This window comes from Manacus vitellinus, unplaced genomic scaffold (genome assembly GCF_001715985.3).
Source record: "Manacus vitellinus isolate BGI_N305 unplaced genomic scaffold, ASM171598v3 scaffold_56_pilon, whole genome shotgun sequence".
NCBI lineage: Eukaryota > Metazoa > Chordata > Aves > Passeriformes > Pipridae > Manacus > Manacus vitellinus.
Window position 1 is genome coordinate 46,342 of NW_021940660.1, and position 22,478 is coordinate 68,819.

The 22,478-nt window shown below is 37.7% G+C and overlaps 1 protein-coding gene across 1 annotated transcript; it reads left to right on the forward strand.

Annotated features, from left to right (window-relative positions):
- Nucleotides 1-10,439: 10,439 nt before the first annotated feature.
- Nucleotides 10,440-21,753, forward strand: SLC25A24 (solute carrier family 25 member 24; the record flags this gene model as incomplete). The annotated part of the gene is made up of 9 exons (XM_018081709.3): nt 10,440-10,575; nt 11,098-11,185; nt 11,657-11,768; nt 14,402-14,560; nt 14,855-15,007; nt 16,154-16,261; nt 16,934-17,101; nt 18,350-18,500; nt 19,261-21,753. Coding segments are annotated over 9 exons (1,254 nt in total), but the record flags the coding sequence as incomplete, so codon positions are not given.
- Nucleotides 21,754-22,478: the final 725 nt, after the last annotated feature.

Consider the following 22,478-nt stretch of genomic DNA (forward strand, 5'->3'; position numbering starts at 1 on the left):
TCCTGGATGGACGCGGCCTCGGGCCTGCCTTTTTCCTTCCCCGGAACGCCGTTCCAGTGCCGCGGGCCATGTTGTACAGGCACGCCCCGAGTTGTAGGCGAAGGGTCCCGAGCGCGTACGGCTGTCGGCGCTTCCACTGCCAAGTGGGTTTACTCATCATATGTGGACTTTTGACATCCTCTGACTCCTTGTTGGGTGGTACTTGATAGCACATTCCTCTTCCAGCACGATAAATGATAGTAATTTACAGTTTTTATCTATCACTCCACCTATGCATTATCTAGATCAGAGTAAATTAAGGTTTGTTTGGGCAGCACGTAAGTAAATCTGTATAACCGTAGGTTGCGATTTCAGAACTGGCTATTTAAGCTAGCTCTCCTTAGACACATAGACATGGAAATGATTCTTGGTATGGACTACGTCAGATACCGAGGCCTTTGTATTAAAAAATGCACACTTGTAAGAGTGGCCGTCAAACCACGAAAGATACAGTGCACTTCTTCGTGGTGCGGCTTCTGCAGCAATCAGTTCAACTGTTACATTGCTTTGTCCCTTCTATCAATATTTTGACCTCAGAAGTCAGTAAAACTTGAGTCATCAAGCATTCCAGTGTGATGCTGACTTATACTAGCAGAAGAGAACCTGGAAGAGAACCTTATCTCTCCTAATTACTTTCAGTAATCCCCAGGGATCAGCATAAAAAGTCATTTAATGTGCAATTCTGAAGGTGTACGTGTTTGTGTGGTAAGGCAAGTCTGCACTGACAAGGCATGCATGGGTTCAGTTAGGCTGAACAGATACAGGTGAGATCTGTGGGGGAGCTGTTGCTGTAGCAGTTCTGTTTGTTTCAGTATAAAGAATGGTTCGAGGGCATTCCACTGCTGTGCTTGTAGTAGCTGTTCACACTTTCTGAAAGAGCTGCCGGAAAAGGAACTTAAATTTTGACTCTAGTGTTGAGGGGTCAATAATTCAGTGACCTTATGCTAATTGTGGGATACTCTGCCAATTTCTCCCCTATGGTCTCATTATTTGGTCTTTATTTTACCACTTTCAGGTATTTAGTTTTCTGTCTCCTGTCCTTAAGGGAAAAGTATCCAGGAGTCCTCTTGAGTTGAATGGTGTTTATATGAGAGAATAAATGAGAGCACACTTTCGCTTCAGTATTGCTGCTGGTCAAAATCATCTTTACAACAGGCACGTTTTGTGTTCTTAGGTGTTGGTATATAAAGGAGGGACAGTTTGGCCTGTTTGGTTATCCATGAAAGTTGTCAGTATTAAGAGCATGACAGTTATGAATTTCAGTCACAGATTATACACACATTGTTGTAAACCTGTTGTACCAGTTTGACTGTAACAGTTTGGGGTTTTTACTTACATTGAACAACGGGGAAACAGGTGACCAGCTAATTTTCTGGTGTTTAACAAAGGTGGTCTTCCAACATAATTCAGTGAAAGCCCTGAGTCACAAGTGGTGTGCTGCTGAAATTTTGAGCAACTTAGAATTGAAGTTCCAAGTTCCTTCTCAAGATCAGTGATCTTCATTAATAGTGCACATCTGAATAACTGTCAAATTATTCTCAGTTGCTTCAGGATAAACTGAAAGTGAAACCCATGAAATAGATAGAGATGATCTAGACATACCTGGATGTAACAGAGCAGGAAGTGCTGCCTCAGTTTAAGAAATACAGAGTAAACAAAGCAAGCCATGAGTCATGTGCATTTGGGAGGGGTGGAAGAATTGTTGGAGTGCACTGAAACTTCTATATGCTCACTGTTTTAAACTCAGTGGTGGGCACAATTTGAACTAGAAACTAGACTAGTTATATGTAACTGTTAATATCTAGACTTCTTGTAATAAGAGAGCCTCAGTAAGACTAGCCTCCAGCATCTTTCCTGCCTTCTACTGCCTGCTAATCGGCTTCCTGTACTTTCTTGCAGCTCAAAACTGCCTTCTCCCACTTCACTTCGAGCTTTAAAGTGATGTTGAATTCAGTCTTTTTACTACTTGGTAAAAAGGTATTTTATTAAAGAAGTCAGATATTGAATCATTGTATTTGTATTTGGAGAGGCAGAAGTACCCTTATAATTACTAATAACTAATGAGTAAGGAATTGAGACATGGAAGTATGACACAACATGACAAAGTGTTAGCTCCTGAACTGCTCAGCCCTGCCAGCATAGTGGCACCGTGGCATGGGCAGAGCATGGGATATCCTAGAGCAGAATAGGCTTCAGTACATCATGGCTGGGTCAGTCTTAAGCCTTGTGCTGCCATTATGTTCTAGATGCTGGCCTGTGTTAGGTTTCCAAAAATCTCTTGCAGGACTGGCTTCCAACCCATGTACCTGGAAGTGTTGGGTCATCATTCTTCTGGGAGGCACTGGTAAAGAGACCATGTGAGCATTACTGGGTTTCACTGCCAAGTCAATTGGTTGATCCCAAGTTGTCATCTTCACTGTAGAATTTATTGTTTGTGCTACTGGTACTACTTTGCTCTTTTGTCTTTCAATGTAATTCCTCTCTAGAAGGAATATGCATGTTTTATAGGATACAAGCCCACTATCCGTTTGAGTAATAGACTACCAGTATTTTCTTTCAGCCTTCCTCAGTTGTCTTGACAGTTTTGTTAATGATGAGACACTCTTTTAGATGAAGTAACATTGTAGATACAAGAACTGATGTGAACCCATGTGGTAAGCTTTGGAGGTAGGTTGCATGTCCCTCTAAGGAAGAATCATTTTTTCCCCATAGTAAGACATCATAGCATAACATGACAGGAGCTCCTGACTTTATGTTCTGCTTGACCTGCCTTCTGTCAGTGTCTGACAGACAAAAGTAAACCATTGGAAAATCTGGAATGTGTGTTGCTTGGAAGCTGCCAGGATGACACCTGGTTTATGTTGTAGTATATTACCTGCCAGGAATGGTTAACTTTGCAAAACATTGCAAAAGATTCCTGACGTAATATGTGAACACCTACGAAAAAGGAATTCAGTGTGGTGACAGTATCAGGTGTTGCTTTAGAAGCAATATTAACAGCTATTTTACAGTGGCTTTGATTAGTAGACACACAAAATAGATGCTGGGATCAGATCTCATATGATCTCATCCTATGTCTTCAGAATGCTGTGTCTCGTAGGCGAGAGTACCATAAATGGTGTGAGTAGTTATATCAAGTACTATTTTTGTTCATCCTTTCCTTCTGTTGCAATCAGTCCTTACAGTAAATCCGTAGGAGGTGAACCCTGTATTTCAAGCTTCAGTTTGGAACAGCCAAGCATTCAAATTCAGGTACTATTTATACATTGAGTCGTGGAGCTAGGAGTAGGCAGATGTTACTGAAATGAATAACTACATTCTGGAAACAGTATAATGATCTTATTTGGACTGACTCTGTAGCGTTTTGACATAAGTCTTTGGCTACATTAAGGCTCCTTTAGATAAAGAACAGTGTGATGAGACACCTCTGTGTGGTGGAGACAGGGCCTAATGAGACTAATTTCTCAGCAATCAGAATATGGTCTGTTTAGAGCAATCGACTGTGCTTATGAAAATTTTAGCCCAATCAAGTCTAAAAATACCAAACACTTGAAATATGTTTCTGCATTTAAACCATAGGAAATTCGGAATTCTGTGAAGTGAGGCAGGCCCCTGTGCTGTGTTCCACTGCTGTGTCTCAGCAGAAGGGGATGGGTGAGAACAGGGCCAGGTGTGTATTGTTTCCTTCTGTGCTTTTCTCTGGCCTCTAAAAACTACAGCTAGATAGTGCTTCAGAGCTTGAACTTATCTTAGCAGTTCTTAGTCCAGAAAGCACACGCTTGTTTAGTGACTGAGCTAAATATGTCCTTGAATAATTCTGCACTACTTTATTAAGATGTTTGCTCTTTTCCTAATTTTGGTAACTTCCCATACATGGCAAAATTAGAAGGCTAGGAGACCAAGTTAACTGAAGTGTCTTCGTTGTTTTGTAACTTGGCTAGAAAATTAGAAAAAACACTGATTACTTTGGCAACTTCAAAGAAGATACCTGGGCATCTTCTATCACACTGTATCTACTCTTAGATATTATCATATGTGATATGAAGATTCACAGTCTTAGAAGCTTCAGCATTTCCTTGTCTGTGTGTCATTCTTTATGTGAATTGAAGCTTTCTCTCACCTTAATAGTTGGCTAAAAAACTGGTGCTACAGAATTAGAGTAGTCTGGTATCTTCAGTTTTTACCAAAACGTGATTCTACAGTCACATCATGTGATTGTAGAAAACTTCCCTTTTCAGGTCATAATAGTTGTGATGATTCTGTCTGCTTATGGAGACTTAATTGTGAAATACCTCAAATATCTTCAGTAATATTCAATTGTAAGCAAACATTATTTCATTGTTTCATTATTTTATATATATATATATATAATATAGTCATTGTTTCATTTCCATGTGTACAGCTTCAGAAGCTTTTAACCGATATGTGCTATAGTCTCCAAGTCTCCATATGAAAGAGCAAGATGAATCTTAAGTTTGTTTTAGCAACTTAAACATCCAAGGAGATAAAATGAACTATTTTTTAATACTAACTTGGTAGTTTTTTGTCTGAAAAGTGACAGACTACAGTGAGTGATTAATTCTTCCTCCTGCTGCTGCAAAGTGCAAGAATGCCAAGAATTGCCAAATATGGGAAGCCTCACCTCTGAGACATCTCTTAACCATATGCTGAAGTGCTTTGCTAAACCCTTGTCTTGAGACACCAGTGTGTCCCAGAAAAACAAACAAGGTAAACTGATAAATCTTTTGAGATGACTAAGGTGGGAATGCGTTTTTAGCAGAGTAGTCTTATTTAATGGGAAAAGTCTATCTACCAAGTATGTTCAAAGTCAAAAATACCAGTGTAACTTGCAAGGAATGCTGAATGAAAATTCAAGGGATAGTTTGCATCTTCCATGTATGCTGTTTCAGATTCTTGAAATTTAATTCATAGCTATGAGTTGAGAGAGTTTATCCAGGTCCTGAGGGAGCAGCTTCTGCAAAGCATGTGGGGAGAGCATACTCATGACTTGCATCTTGTCCTTTTTAGTCCTGTTTTCTAGACATTCTGTTACCTGAAATGGACCAGTGAGAAGACCTCTGCCAGTGCTGTCCTGTAGCAGGAAGAGTGGTAATTAGGACAGAGAACAGGAAAGGGAAGCTCTGCAGCGGATAGCAACAGCTGCTACTGTCAAGGGTGCAAGTCTGCTGTACTGGAGTGGGGGGCTCTTAATGTCTCTCTGTGGCAGGTTTAAAGGGCCTGCTTGGGTTTACATGTTGCTGGTATGCTTTGGGGGGCAAGTGAGTAAATATGTATGCAGAATTTGGACAAATTGGGAGGCCTTTGGAGGCACTTCAAATTACTGTTTTGCTCAAAATACAGTGTTGTGTTGGATTTCTGGTGGTGGAGTGTCAGTCTAGTTTGTTAGTGTGTTGTATGGATTCACTGGGGTGTAATGCTGAGTGAACACATCCTCAGGCCCTTTCCCTTTATGCTGGGTTTATCTCCCAACTGATGTAGTTTGACAAGACTGACTTTAATAATCTTTACTACTGGTTTTTGGGTCATCATAGTCTGCATAAATTTGTGTAGTCTTGGCAAATATAAATAGGAAAAGGACTATTGTTGGGTATGTGTCCAGTAAAGAGAGGAGAGCTGTCTATACTTCAGCTGTAACTGAGTTTGTTTTCCAATAGTATTACAGTGAAATAACTTAAAATTGTAGAATGCAGAGCTATGTGAATGGCTGGTGCTAAAAAAAATAGAGGTGAAGAGGGAAAGAATTGAAAAAAGGGAAAAGAGGAGGAGGAGGAGGGAATATCATGATTGGTTTTATGTATAGTACCTCTGGTTTTAAAAGCAAATGTGAAACTTGTGAATGGCTAAATAAGAATATCATCATGATATTCTTATGATGATATTCTTACTGTGATGTTGGAGTTCTTTATATGCAGAATTTGTAACTGTGCCCTTTGGAACTCCTGTTGCAGCTTGCAGAACAACTAATTGCTACTTGCATCAGTTACATATCTTGAAGTGCTGTTTTTTGCTTATGTCTTGTAGATAGCGCGATAGGAAGCCAGTAACTTCTTGTTGAATCACTTCCTTTTAAATATTCTTTATATTATATTAATTAGCTGACATAACAAGCTGATGAATAGATGATTGGTAATCCTTTGCACTCAGCAGCCCCACCTTTCATACACAGTTGAGTTTTGTAAACAGAATGTGAAGGCTTATGCACAATATGTAAATGGTGATACTAAATAGTGTAAAAAATGAAACTCTGAAGTTAAAAGTCTACATAAAAGCATTAAGATTTCTAGTGTCTTGCATTCTTTGTCTTTACATTGTAGCCATAAATGTGTTAAAGTTCACAACTTTGGCACAGAGTAATCTAATAATTCATCAGGACACTTACAGAGGGTCGGGATTTTTTGATGTGTATATAAAGCCTGTCTGTAACTCCTATTTTTTTTTTTCATCAGACCTGCTGACTTACATTTCCACACCAAATACAGAGGTCTTCTGGAGGAGTAGGAATTCAACACTGCAACATGATTTATATTATGGAGAAAATTTTTAAAAAATATCTTCGGTATTTCACTCTACTTGTGACCTTTCACGTTGGTGTTGCCTGGTTGTGCAGGACTTTGAAAGCAGCTGTATTAAGAAAATATGCAGCAGAAAAAGAATAAAAGTAGTAGAATTATTAAAACAAAAAGGGGGGGGGAGAAGGCGACAGTGTCACGACCAAATAGGTCAGCATAGGAGCATTTTAGTCAGTATGTTTGAAGGCCTGTAGCATGAAAAAGAAAAATGATAGAATCATAGCACTGTTTGGATTGGAAGTGACTTTTAAAGGGCCATGTAGTCCAATCCCCCTGCAATAAGCAGGGATATCTTCAACTAGATCAGATTGCTCTGAGCCCCATCCAGCCTGACCTTGAATGTTTCTAGAGGTGGAGCATCTACCACCTTTCTGGGCAACCTCCTCCAGTGTTTTACCATCCTTATTGTAAAAAACTTATTCCTTATAAATAATCAAAATCAACACTCATTTGGTTTAAAACCATTATCCCCTGTCCTACTGCTACAGGCCCTGCTAAAAAGTTTGTTCCCACGTTTCTTTTAAGCCCCTTTAAGTGTTGAAAGGCTGCAATAAGGTCTCCCTGGAGCCTTCTCTTCCTCAATCTGAAAAACTCCAGCCTTTCCTCATAGGAGAAATGCTCCAGCTCTCTGATCATCTTTGTGGCCTCCTCTGGACCTGTTCCAACAGGTCTATGTCTTTGCTGTGCTGAGGATCCCAGAACTGGACACAGCACTCCCAGGGTCTCACAAGGGCAGAGCAGAGAGACGGAATCACCTCCCTTGAGCTGTTGGTCACTCTTCTTTTGATGTAGCCCAGAATGTGATTGGCTTTCTGGGCTGCAGGTGCACATTGCTGGCTCATGTCATCCTCTAAACTGTCTTCCTATATCTAGTAATTAGCAATTCTTTACGTGGTCACCATTTCATTTTATCTAGTGAATTATCCTTATTGCTTGGGGTTACAGTTTTTAGACAATGAGAAAAGAAATAGTATGCCTTGAAAAATAAACATTTTCCTCTTGGTTCTGTAAAGGTGAGGTGATCCCACAGTGAGTCTGTAACAAGAAATGGCAGGTTTTACGAGGCAGGCATGCTGAACATTGTTTCCCAGGACTTCCAAGTGAATATTGGCATTTAGTTTGGTTCCTGCTCTATTGTTGTAAGCATACCTATTTTAAAATGCATCCAGTTCTCCTCCATCAGAGAAGTTGGTGAACCAGGCAGTGGCAGAGTGACAAATGGCTGTAATTATACAAAATCTGGTAGTATGCTAAATGCAGAACAGCGAAGTTGGATTCATTGTTGAACTGGGGAGGTGATTGAATGATGGAACAGTTTACTTGCAGAGGCTGTAGAATCTCCACCCTTGGAGATGTTCAAGACTCAGTTGGATGTGGTCCTATGCAACCTGATCTAATCAGATCCAGTTATATTAGACATGCTTTGAGCTGGAGTTGTGCTCAGTGGCCTCCAGAGGTTCCTTCCAACCTAAATTATTTGATGCTGTGAATGGGCAGTTTGTACCTAGGACTTAGTGTGCCAGGCTCCCCACAGAATCAAGTATGTGTCTTCCTGCTGGCTATGCCCATGGAGTATATAACCCCCCAGGAGGAAGTTTCTGCCCGACAGGTGGAAGACAAGCTTCTTCCAGTGTTCCTGTTTGTTCCACAAACCTGTGAATTACTGATTTTAATCTGAAACTTTAACACCCACATAATTAGTTTATTTCATAAACACCAAGAGGCTTTTATTTGTATGAACTTTTAGATTTGCACTGAGAGAAAAATCCGTGTGCCTACTGAGGAAACCACACGTTTTGGTTCCCTGTCACTTCTGTTCTGCCGCACTGAGAGTGGCTGACACTGACTTGAAGTCTGGAAAATAATTGCCAAAACAAAAGTAGGGAATGGAGAGTATGTTTGTGCTTACCCTTTTCTAGTTGTTGCATTATGAAATCTGCTTCTTTGGCAGATGAACTGAAAGGTACCCCCCTTCACACACAGAAGTGTGTGGCTCTCTGAACTTCCTAGGAATTTCCGTTTTCTTTGGCTCACGTCATCCTCAGCAGTGGAGGTTTTGTAATTTATAATATAGTTCAAGTTTTGTCATATCTGTGAGGCAGAACAACACTTTCCTTGTTCTGCATTTCGGTTTGTGTGGTTTGGATAGTAGTGGGGAACAGTAAGAGTTTGTGTTGACTAGAACTCACTCCAAGTGAGTACAAGTGCCACGTAAGTCACCTCTTCTCAGTAGTGTGTGGGAGCCAAGCAGGACACTCGGACCCTGTGGCATGGAGTGCCATGCATGGAGCAAAAGATGGGTTGAGATTGCAGTGTCTTTGAGGAGGGGGACTCTTTTCGGGCTAGAGTAACTTTTAATGGTGGGTTTTGGTTAGTTTTTTTATTTGTTTTTGAATGATTAATCTGTTAGCCTTTCTTAATTTCTTGTTAGAAGGTCATGGTCAGGAGCGTATCCATAAACTTCCATAAATGTGTTTTTTTTTTTTTGTAAAATTTCTATTCAGAATTTTTTGTGAATTCTGAATAGCTCCAACTATATTGACAAGGGCATGAAACTGAATTGATGAGTATATCTTTGTTGACAGGTTATTAATAGAAATGACAATCAAGCTGGACTGATGACTGTACTAAGAACACTATTTCCAAAGCTGATACCAAACCCCTTTGTCTAAATAGGTGGTATCTTGCGTTGGGTTTTTTGGTGCAATTTGCTGTATTATGGGAAATAAGTAATTTGCTTGTTTCACTGTGGTGTACCACATAATTTTCCTCCATTTTGTTGAGAAATCTTTGATAATCTTATTAATTTTGATTTTTTGAGATGAAATGTTAAAGTACGTTACTTTTTATAGAAGAATAGGGAAGATGAATGAGGCCACATAAATGCACTCAGATGCCTTAAATTTTTCTTCAGACACCTTCAACGAATACACCAGTTTTCAGCTTCTTTTGTGTTTAGTTTCTGTAGGCTAGAACTCGTTGGACTTTGGTCTTTTGAGGACTTCTGCTAATTAAAGTGGAGTAAACAGAATGATTAAAAGCAGATTTTGCAGATTAGAAAAGCCATGCAAATCTTGTTGAGAGTTACTTTCCTCCGAAACTCGAGTTGTGCATGGTAGTCTGCCAGATAGAAGGGACTTGGAAGCCTGAGCTCTGTTTCACATTTGTTTCCTGGCTATTGTGTGCCATGTATTGAACTCAGTTGATTTTTACATGTAAACGTTTCTATCTGCAGGGCAGTTAGTAGGAAGCACATGCAAAAAAGGAAGATAAGTGTGTCTGTACTTGGTACAAGTTTGTTTAAGATTGTAGTCAGGGCATTTGGAAGCAGAAAGCCCTGGTCTCAAACGCTGGGGGATGGAAGTGCTAGTTGGGCAAGATCTTTGTATTTATTTTTTTTGGTCAGCAGTTAAATATTGTTTGTATTTTTATCTTTATAATTCATAATTAATAGACCACTGGATTAAGAGGATAGTCAAGATTATGTTTGTTTAATTTGACTGACATATTCACACATTGCATGTATAGGAAGCTCACAGGCTTAAACTTGTCTCTTTTGTGATTTTGTCCTGCCCCCACTTCTTTCTCCACAAATTATTTGATACCTGTAGCTATAACTTGCCAGTGCTGGTAAGAAACCTTAAAATTTCTACAAAGGAAAGTTATGTAAATAATCAGTAATGCTTTCTCAAATATATATTTACTGCCAAGTGTTTTCTCTCTTTATGAAAATATGAGTACATTAAATTCTGGAACCAAATGGTGCTTTGTGACCTGCTGTAATTTAGAAAAGTCAACTGTTGAATTTTCTCTCAACAGAAAATTTTTAAAGCTGGAGATATTAACCAGGATGGACAGCTGGATTTCGAAGAATTTATGCAGTACCTTAAAGAACATGAGAAGAAGATGAAACTGGCATTTAAGAGCCTGGACAAAAACAATGATGGTATGCCTTGATTTATCTTATTTGTTCAAATATCGTTTGAAGAAACTGTACGTCAAAAGCAATTCAACTTATGTTCTTTGTCTGAAATGGAAAAAAATGTTGTGAATATGGAACCTTTACTTCTTTTCCTTAATAGGATCATAATTATAGTTTATTGCAGATTGTAATAATAAGTTATTGTGGTCTTCTTTTCTTTCAGTTATTTTCCAGGTTCATTGAGCTGGGGCTCTTTGTTTCCCAGATGGAGAAACTATAAGGAAATTTCTAACTATTTCTACCTAGTAAAGATAAAACAGTTCCTTACTGAATGTTTGCATCCAATTTGGTTGCATGATTTTAATGTACTTTGCTTTGCTCAGTCCTTATAGTAGGCAATCAAAATACATCATCTGTATTTAAATTGATTTTAAATTACCTTTGCTATTATGCAGGTATTACAATAGAACCTAGTGAGCTCCAAGGTGCTAACTGTAGTAAGATCCATGTTTTAAATATGTATCATCTTTCTTTTAATGTTTCAAGGAAAAATTGAAGCATCAGAAGTTGTCCAGTCCCTCAAGATACTGGGTATAAACATTTCAGAAAAACAGGCAGAAAAGATCTTGCAAAGGTCAGGAATTATTATTTCTTGAAGTATTTTAAGCTTCTTTGTATTGTAAAGTATTTTTATAACTCAGAGAACAGAATAAATGGGATTATAATTTTGAAAAGTGTTGGTACTTTCAGTGGTGCCTTTATGGGAATTCTCATGTATTCCATCTACTCTTGGATAATAGTAAGTGGTCACTATTGGAGCATCTGGTTCTGGAGGAGAATGTTATTCATTTCCCTGTAAATGTTGATATAATGAAGTGTTATATTATGTTTTTAAAGGGAATATACCAGATGCACTTGGATAGGAAAAGCATAGTATTGAAAGGCCATGGCAGATTCAGCCTTGAAGTCACCACGTGGAATTGACAGTTAGTTGTCACTGATGTGATGGACAATAAAAAAAAGGGCAGAGGGAAGACAAGAAAACACAACAAAACCCCATCCCTGCTACTGTTTCCTTATATAGTTCTGTTCAATTTCTTTTCAGTATTGATGCTGATGGGACAATGACAGTAGATTGGAATGAGTGGAGAGATCATTTTATGTTTAATCCAGCTACAGACATTGAGGAAATAATTCGATATTGGAAACATTCCACTGTAAGTTCAACTTGTCTTTTAACTTAGTACAGCTTATAGGTTCATCTCTGCTGTGTTAATTTGCAATATTGAGTATAACAGCTTCACACTTATTATATTTCAAGCATATCTATGTTTAGAATTGTTTGGTTTTCCTTTTCACTTTGTGCTCTCCCATGTGCCAGCAGGATAGTGTCATGTGACCTTCTTCTCTACAAAGCACTTGGTCTAAACTTTGCAAATAATTATCAGTAATTCTTAGGATGGAATCCTTTTCCTCCTTTGGAGATATTCCACAGAAAAATAATAACCACAATATTAAATATTTTTCTTCTCCACACATTACAGTATATTTTTATGTTCTGTGCTTTTGATTTGTTGAAACAAATTATATAGACATTATATAGACTGTTTCTTATGCTGAAATTAGTATTTGTATTTATACAGTAATATCATAAAATCACTAGTGTCTTTAGTGATGATTTTCTGTGCACGTGTTCTCGCACTCTTTTGTGCTATAGAATTTAAAAATGACAGAATATACAGCAATAGGATATCCACTCTGCAAATAAATTTTTAAAGTTATTATTGAATGGAGCCCTTGTCACCTCAGTGACTGACTTTTAAGAACAATAAGTAAGTAAACCAATAGTAGTCCTGTTTGCTAAATATCCTTCCTGTAGATTGTTGGACTAAATAAAGTTAGGTAAAGACAGATTGCTTTGAATATAGTGAGACCATTTGTATCTCCAGGGATAAGTCAGCATTTCCATAATAAAAACCAGTTTGTGAGATCTGAGAGCTTTGAATGTCTCACACTGTACAGTCTCAATTCAGGAATGCTTGCCAAAAGAGAGTTAGCTCCCTGTTTGCTCAAGAAAGCACTTGAAGCACTGCTATTACTTCAAATAGCCCTGGTCCCAGCTTACTTTGCGTAAAAAAACCTTTGCTTTAATAAAATGCTGCTTTTTACTGTTATTAAGCATAAGATCTATATTTTTCTTTTTTTTATGGAATGTCATTAGTTACCTCCAAGAAACAACTCTGGGAGCCTCCTGTGTTCTTAGTGTTGCAGTCAGCTGATGACCCAGTTATCACAGCAAGCAAAATCCAGCTACACGGCAACACAGCTGCTGTTTCAGATAAGAGCAGATGTGAGACCTCCCAGCCTGGCTGGCATTGGCAGCTCTTTCAATTCTGTTTTTATTGTAAAATTTTAATGCTGTCAGGCTCTTCCAGGCAGATAACTGCATTGGCATAGACTTATTATGAGTTGGTAGCTGTGACCTGTCTGTTATAAAGGCCCTCAAATTTATCTTTTTTTTTTCTTAGTTGCATTTAGGTCTCCGTAGACACAAGGTTTAAACCCTGGTAGATGTGCATAATATCTCTAAGAACATTGAATTTGTATTTTGAGAGTTCTGATTGATCTTTTGATGTTTTCATGTAGTTGAGCAGCTGATGACACCTTACGTGGAAACCATGAATGTCAGAAAGATGAAAGCATTTTCCCATTGATCTCTTCTGTGTTCAGTATCCAGAATAGTTGGTGCTTATCCTGTTTGTCCAGTGGCAATATTTATAGTCTGCATTCTGCAATTTTTGTTCCACATGACCAAGACAGTAGTCTGTCTACTAACAGATAGAGAATACAGCGTAAATTAGGGATATAGTGTCTACAATTAAAGTTAACAATAATTTAAAAGGTTTATCTGTTAACATGCTTTCTGGACAGTACTTACCAGTTATTAAAATATTCTTGCTCCTTTTATAAGTTTAATTTATGTGTAATATCACGTTTGCATTATCTACGTATCATATATCATGGTTGCAAGTTACACATAAGAACAAAGACTATGTTTAAGTGAAATGTGAGATTTCATAGTCTTATGTCTTGGACAGCTTTATCACTAAAGCCTGCAGTAATGTTGCTCTTTGATCAAATTGAATAGTAATACAAATGTGCACCTCTTAATGAAATTTCAAACATTTATAGCTGAGAAAAGTTATTAAATGTGTTTTTCAGTATAGCTGATGATAAGATAATGTATAAAACATTAGTCAAACCTCTAATTTTTTTAAGGTAATACACAGCAATTACCAGAAATAGAATATTTTGCTGTATCAGCTGTAAAAATGCTACTTGAAAATGTTGGGAAGAGTGGGGGGAAGGGGACATTCCACATATGTGTGAATAAATTACCGTGAGAGAGAAATCTCTTGTTAGCATCCTTAGGAGATTACCAAACTAATCCCAGAAGGCTGTCTGGTGAAAGGTTAGCTGCAACATATAAGCATTTGAGCTTTAGTGCTGACTGTAAAGGACTGCTGATCATGACAGAATGTCTTTGCTTGGGCCATACTCAAGGCGGAACTTTGTCGTAATTTTTAATGATGATGGTGCTGTCTTTGAAATGGTGGGTCTGTGGTGTTATTGCTCAATAGCTATGTAGAAGTCACTAAAAGTTGCTTTGAATAGCAATGCATAGCAAGTTAATTATAGAATGTAAATTAGAGCTATTTTTTAATTTTGTTAACTAGCATTCTATTTACAGATTCTTAAGTTATATGTTAATTTGAATTAGAACTGTTGATAAAACCGAGGTGGTGGAACGAGACAGTTACTTGTGCATCTTTGCTTTGGATTCTAAAAGGTGTTGGATATAGGAGATAGTTTAACTGTTCCAGATGAGTTCACAGAGGAAGAGAAAAAGACTGGACAGTGGTGGAAGCAGCTGTTGGCAGGAGGAGTGGCTGGTGCTGTCTCCCGGACAGGTACAGCACCGTTAGATCGCCTTAAAGTGATGATGCAGGTGGGTGCAATGTCCAAGAACTTTTTGGTTTCCAGTGCATCAGTTCAGTATCTATGTTCTGGAAGTCTAGTTATGTTTTGACAATTTCCATGTTTTGTGTTAATGAAAATTGTCTTTTCCATAGTCATGTGGACAAAAATGTGCCACTAAAATAAGATTTTTTTCAATAGTGGATGTGGCTTTACTAGTTGATATATTTAATCAGTTTAATACTGATGAATTTTATAAACTAATCAGAGCTAATCAGTGTTCTTTACTGTAACTTTGATTTTTTTAATTTATTTTTTTTTTTAGGTTCATGGTTCAAAATCAAACAAAATGAATATAGCCAGTGGTTTCAAGCAAATGTTGAAAGAAGGTGGTGTCCGATCCCTTTGGAGGGGAAATGGTGTAAATGTTGTGAAAATAGCTCCTGAAACAGCTATTAAGTTCTGGGCTTATGAACAGGTAGGATGATAAATCAGGAATGGAAACAATGGTAAATAAAATACTACATCACTCTCACTGTTCATTATTTGCACTGTTGAATTATATAGGAGTTCTTGTCATGGTTGGGGATTTTGTCAAAGTAATTTAGGGTGACTTTCAGATTTAAAATAGTCTATTCCATTAATAGAATTCTTAGTATTAGGCAGATTTTGCTATTGTATTATAAGTAGTGTACATAAACTAAATCTGTCATACATTTTAAACTGTCTTCCAGTCTGCATGGCTTTGTATGAGCCCTGCATTAATACCTAGATTGTTCCTTCAAAGTGACAACAACCAAAAACTTAGCACATTATGTGAGCTGAACCTACACAGGATTCATTTAAAGTCAAATATCACAGTGCTATGATGCCCTCAGCCTGGATTTCAGAGTTATATTTACCTCTGAATCAGCTTTAAGCATCATGTTAAGGCCTAATCCTCCTTTGGAAAATGAACTCCCATTCTGGTGTATTTAAATGAGCTTTATTTTTCCTCTGTGGGGCTTGCTAGTGCTTCAAGTAAGTCTGAATGAAGGTACTGCGCATTTCTGTACAACTAGGAAATAAAAGCAACAAAAATCAAATAAACTTGGGGATATTGCTAGACTGAAGTGCAGATTTAGGTACCATAGAGTAATCTTGGGCACATTATTCTTTACTCTTATTCAGCCTTTCAGGAGCTGACGATGCATTCTTGCATGATGGTGTCTCTGCCTGGCAGGACACAGTATATAGAGCTCTCCAAGTACCTCTGTCAAATTGCCAGTTGATCCTTGCAGATCCAGTTTTCCAACCAAAGAATGTTCGGTTCCAGTTTGTTTTCTGGGTTCCATAGTGAGGGTACCCTGGAGTTGATTGTGGAACACTCGACAATACTGGGGGTGACTGAGGTGTTTAATGTAAAGGATTCTTGTAGGCTGGAATGTTTATTGTATTCTGGAGAATCACAGAGCTGCAGTGAGAATAGTTCTAAATTTGTTGGGTTAGTAAATGTAACTGTAAATACACGAAAAACTAAGTACAGCTTGAAAAGACATTTTGTACTGTACTCTTGCCTTTCATAGTAACTCTTGCCACTCCTAAAAAGCATGTGATGTTTATTTTATGTGTTTTAACTATACAGTATAAGAAGATACTCACTAAGGATGATGGAAAGCTGGGCACTGTTGAAAGATTTATATCTGGTTCTTTGGCTGGAGCAACAGCACAAACTTCTATTTATCCCATGGAGGTAAGTAACAGAGATACCAAAGACTAGCCAAATATTTACTTCATTTTCAAAGTAAACCCCATTTTGGTCTTGCAAATATTGTAAGGATTCCTTTCTAGTCTTATATCCTAATTTATTTTTACTTTGGACTTCCTTTCAGAGTTTCAGTGCTAGGCATTTTAGAATATACTATGTTCTGATTGGTTCTTGTAATTTTTCCCTGTATTTGGCTGTATAATATTGTTTCATTAGTGAGACACAATCTTTTATATTCCTTAACTACCTCTCTAAGTGTCATGCTTTTCAAAAAATTATTTTCTTCATGTGCTTTGGTGTTCCCAGGTCAGAAGTGGGATCTGTTGGTGTGTTAATGCTCTCACTTGTTCCTTAGCTGATGCTTCACTGAATATTGCCCACACTATTGCCTTCAAGCTGATCAAAAATATTCCTCTTTTAATCAAAAAGTCTAAGAATTTGTAAGCTAGTATATGGTTTTGTGTTGTGCTCTGCACTAAGGATAGACCTGAAGAAGCCTGCTGCTAACAAATACTTGCCAGAAATCATCACAAAGGAGGCTTAAAGCACCAAAATGCAAAGCAGTTCCAGAGAATTGAAAAAGCAGAGATATACTGTGTATATAAAATAGACTATAAAATAGGTAATTAATTAAGGCTACTCTTTTTTCCCTTTTAGGTTTTAAAGACCAGATTGGCTGTGGGTAAAACAGGGCAATATTCTGGGATGTTTGACTGTGCTAAGAAGATTTTAAAAAGAGAAGGTCTAAAGGCTTTCTACAAAGGCTATATTCCTAATATTCTGGGTATAATTCCTTATGCTGGCATTGACCTTGCTGTTTATGAGGTGAGTTCAAGGTTCTTCACCCACAGGGTGGTTGGGCACTGGAACAGTTTTGCCAGGGAAGTGGTCACAGCACCGAGACTGACAGAATTCAAGAAGTGTTTGGACAATACCCTCAGGCACACGGTGTGACTCTTGGGGATGGTCCTGTGCAAGACCAGGAGTTGGACTCAGTGATCCTTGTGGGTCCCTTCCAACTCAGCATATTCTGTGATTCTGTGAGTTTAGATCACTGGATGCATGTAGCTGTCACCAGTTACTTTACAAAAAGCGTAAATATTCTTTACAATGTCTGTATCATTAGTTAGATTCGTAATATGCTTGTATTATTACAGTTGCCTTTGACTGAAAATAGACAAATGAGACTTTCCTCTAATGTTACTAGACTTCAATATTTCTGTTTGCCCCTCCTGCAGTAGTGCCTGTGCAGATGGGCTCTTACATGCAACAGTACCAAACAGGAAATGTTCTTAGACAGGATTATATAGACTTGGCAGTACACTGTGCTTGCATACTAAACTAACCCTGTTAGACTGGAACATACCATTCTATAGTAAATATGGACCTTAAAAACCTGATAAGATATTCATATTATGGTACCTATCCTGCATTTATGATAGTTAATATATTTTTTTGCCATTTTCTTTGATTTATAATTGGATTATATTAACCTGAACTTCTTGTGTGTCTGTGCATGTCACCAAAATTCTTTGTGGCTGACATAGTTGTTCTGAGGAATTAGAAAAACCTCTGTCTTTCCTTTCAAGAGGAACTGACACCTATTACACTCACTAATTTTTTTCCTAGTCTAGACAAATCTTTTTTTTGACATTGCATTAGTGCTTGACAAATGTTTTCAAAACTGCATGAAATTCTTTTTCCCAATTTGCATCCTTTTTTCTGCATGAGGTGATGTGCATAGCTGAGCAAACTTTTGTGGCACCCCATGGGGTGCTAAGTTGGGTTTCCCTCCTTCTCTCCTCAAAGTATTCCAGGTCTAGAATGTGAGCACTGTTCCTGCTGCTGGATCTTTTAAGGATTTCTCTTCTAGGTACTAACTACTGTAGTCTGCTTTAAGTCCTTGCCTGTGTCCTAAGGTATGGACTTTAAAAGTGAGCGTGTAGGACTGATGTAGTGAGATTGGTGCTTTCCAGGATTGAGCCCTTAAGGTCTGTTATGAATAAAGAAGTATTTGTTTACTTTTTTGAATGCAGATATCTTGTGTTACTATTTAATTTTATACCTTGGCAGCTCTTAAAGAGTACATGGCTAGAACACTATGCATCAAGCTCTGCCAACCCAGGTGTTTTTGTATTGTTGGGATGTGGAACTGCTTCCAGCACATGTGGGCAGTTAGCCAGTTACCCTCTGGCTCTTATCAGAACACGCATGCAGGCTCAAGGTGAGTTGTCTTGTACTGAAAATATATCTGTGTGGTCACATCAAAATTGTATCATTTGGAATAGCTGTAGCAGAGACATAGGAATAAAAAAAAAAACACACAAAAAAACCCCCAAAACAAACAAACAAACCAACCAACCAAACAAACAAACAAAAACAAACAAACAAACAAAAAAACCAACAAAAAAAACCAAAACAAACTTGGAAAAACCAAGGACTTATCTAGAAAATTCTTCTTAATGTTGGTCTCTCCTCCCTCTTAGCTCCAACACTGTTGTTCTTCATACTTGATTCAAAAGTAACATTTTGGACACTGGTGCTCTGTATAATCTGAGAGCCACATTCCATACAAGACTACCAGACATAGAGCCCCTGTCACAGTCTGGGAGCACTTTTCTAAAATTTAGAATGTTCCCTAAATTTTAGATATTAAGTGGTAGGGCTTGCATTGTCCTGTGAAGACAGACAACAAGGTTTGCTCTGGAGGACATTGCATAAAGACAACTTCATAGTTGAGATTTTTATTTGATAGGTTTGTGCACTTAAGGATAGGAGCCTAGATTTCTAAAGGAATATAGATGGATAATGCTTTTCAGTGGGATTTTGACACAGGACTATCTCCCAAATGTCTGGGAATAAAAAGATCTCCTTTCAGTGGCCGTAGGGGTGAATATCAGGCTCACCACCCAGGTATTTGATACTTGCTTGAGAAGTTTAATATTACTCAAACTGTTGTATAACACACTATATTTTTGTTCTAGCCTCAGTGGAAGGAGCTCCACAGCTAAGCATGGTTGGTCTCTTTCAAAGAATTATTGCTACAGAGGGACTCCGAGGACTTTACAGGGGCATAGCCCCTAATTTTATGAAAGTGCTTCCAGCTGTCAGCATCAGCTATGTTGTATATGAAAAAATGAAGCAGAATTTGGGAATAGCATGAAATGAAGGAAAAAGGTGAGATGCTTCTAATGTTGTTGGAAACACCAGAATAATAGTGTTTTCTCAAGTAATCTGCTCTCACAGTTTGAGGCAGATCTTCGTGGAGAGATGCTGCAACTTCTACTTTTGTCCTTAAGTGGGAAGAAACTTTCTTAAATTTTAGTTCACCATTTCTAAACAGATACCTATATTGCACTTTAAAATGTCACTGAGTTGAAAAAAAAATCAAGAAACTGTCTTTAAATCAACAATATGTTTTTATTTTCAGGAGATCATGCATATTTTGCTCTCTCTTTTTTTTATTTGTCTTTTCTAAATGTGTATTTGTCTTGGATCAAACCAAAGGTAGGAGAAGTTTATACTGCCTTGATACTGAATATATGAAAGTATGAAAGTGACTTTTTTTTCTGTCATGCTGCCTATACTCAAGCAATTCACAGGCAACATTTTGCATGCCTAGAAGTAAGCACTTTTGTTATTTTTGAAGACTGAATGTTAAGTTCGTAAGAAATAGGATCTTGGATACAGACAAGGATGGAGTTACACATTACTAGGTAGTCTATGACCTTTTATCTTCAGGCAGACCTTTTTTTTCTGTTAGTTAAAGAGCCTGACAAACTGCTGTTCCATGGTATCAGGATACCTCGAATGGATTTACACGGTATTTTTGTAATACAGTCAGCAATTTTGATAACTTGCTTCACTGGACCTGCTTTTCATTGCACCTGTAAATGTTAGCACCATTAACCATGGCAAGCTTTGGGTATCAGCTGCATGTTTTATTGGAGCATAATACACAGGAACAGAAAAGGCTTTGGTTATTATATCCATTCCATACAAGTGCAAGTTGCTGTTTAAAAGCAGGGTGGCAGATCCAGTATTAAGCTGGTGGTGATTGTAGTACAGGCAATAACAGAGCTCTTCATAGCTGCCTTGGGAAGAGAAATGCTTCTCATTTTGGACTTTCCATTCTTTCCCTTATTCAGAGGGCTGCAGTCCACTATGTGCTTTTAGCCACAGAGGATTGCATTATTATGTAATGGTTTTACAGGTCTGTCATGCACAATAAATCCTCTTTCCCTCACTCTTCCGTGCACAGTGGCTGTGTGTGTAAAATTCAGACAGCGAAATACTGAAGTGTTTTGTCCAGGTGCCCAACTGGCAGTGCTGATCTCAGGTGCCCATCAGATTGATGTTCATGTAGCAAGCAAAGCATGCATATAGACCTTGTTAGTGCTTGAGAAACAGCTCCTTGTCAAAAAACAAAGCAGCACTTCCTCAATGCAGAAAGTTAAGCATTTCCAAGTACTTCCAAAGTGACTTTTTTTTATTTTTTTGAGGGGCACACATTTCAGTTGCCTTCAGGCCTGAACACTGAAATAGATTAACAATTATTACTGAACTCATTTCTTAGGCTTTTTCTGCTTTCTGCAATGTGTGGTGTCTTAATCTTGGTAAATTCAAGATTATACTTACCTTGACCTTCTAAAAGCAACTGCTCTTAGACCACTTCCTGAAATTGGATTACCGAAGGAAGAACTTTGTTCCTTTAAGGTCATTAAGGGTCTCCTTTTTAATTCTTTTTCTTGGGGGGTGGGTTTTTTGGTTGTTTGGGGTTTTTTAAACAAACAAATAAGCAAGCATAAATAATTGCCTGAACCTCCCTTGTTCCACATACTATTTGGGCCATATTTTGCAAACAGCAGTCACACATAAATCTGTGATCAGTGCTTCCGTGGCTGCTGTTTATTCCATAAACTGATATATAACAACTCCATAAAACCTGTATTATAAAATGTTGTTTTCATCAGATTTCAGAAAATGGCAGCTCTAGCTGTGTATTTTGGCCTTCCCTTTAGGGAAACCTTGGACTTTGCACTTTTTAAAAAAAAAAACAAAAAAAAAAACAAAAAAATCCAAATCGTTCATATGTATAATGCCTTTCTAATCTGAGTGTTTCTTGGTTTTGCCAATATTGTTGTATCTTTGTGGGATTTGTGAGATCAATTGCTGACCATTTTGTTTGACTGTGACCAATGAGCAAATGTATTGTGTGTGTGTGTGATGTAAAGATGACTTTAGCAGTTTCTATCTTCTAGACTTCCTCCATTTTGTTTATAGTGTGCAAGTGCCATTATGAGTATTGAAAATTATGGTGATCTTTTCAAATGTTGAAAAGATGGGATGTTTCAAATTTGGTTTTTCATTATGTGCCTTGATAACGACTGTGTTCAATTGTGTATTCTTTGTCTCTTAAATATATGACCTTTTTAGCTTTATAAAACTACCAATAAATCTTTGTTTCCTTATCTGGCTGGAGTGTGCTGATGTGGTTTTTTTCATGGTCTGATAGACAGATCATCATCTGTCTTCTTTCTTGCATTATATGCATAACACTTAATGTCAAAAATTAAAGTAATTTATCTACAAATAAGTTTGAGACTACCCTATGCTTTGCTGTAATGTTGTTATTTGAAAACCTAGTTTGAGATTAGTCAATTGTCATCATGTTTAAAACTCTAGCTGTCTCATTGCTCAATGGGAGATCACATGATGTTTACTATTTTTGCTCATTCATTGAACATTATTACACCATGATTTCTTCTGTGTCTGTTGCGTGACAGAACTCGTAATAACCTGGGACAAATGTACTTTCTTGTATTCTTAGTGTTGATCTCACTTTGTTGTTAATCTTACCTGTTAGTCAGAGGATCAATATAAAATCTTTTCAAGGTAATTGACTTAATTTATTCTGCATGTGTAGCATGGCTATGCTACTACAAGCATGCTGGCAGCCAGCTTTGAAAACTCATGAGTTTTTCACACCAATCCTTCAAATATTAAAGACGATTGTAAATAAATTAGGGAGGCTTTTCTTGTCTGTGATTGCTGCAAATGCAGTTCTTGTAACATCAGATTTAGAAGTTTGCTTTTAAGTAATGAAAGAGGTAGATGTGCAATGTGTGATTCCTGACTAAATGAACAGTCTGACATCCAGTTCCACTCGAGGCAAGAATGCTTTTTTTAACTGGAAATTCTC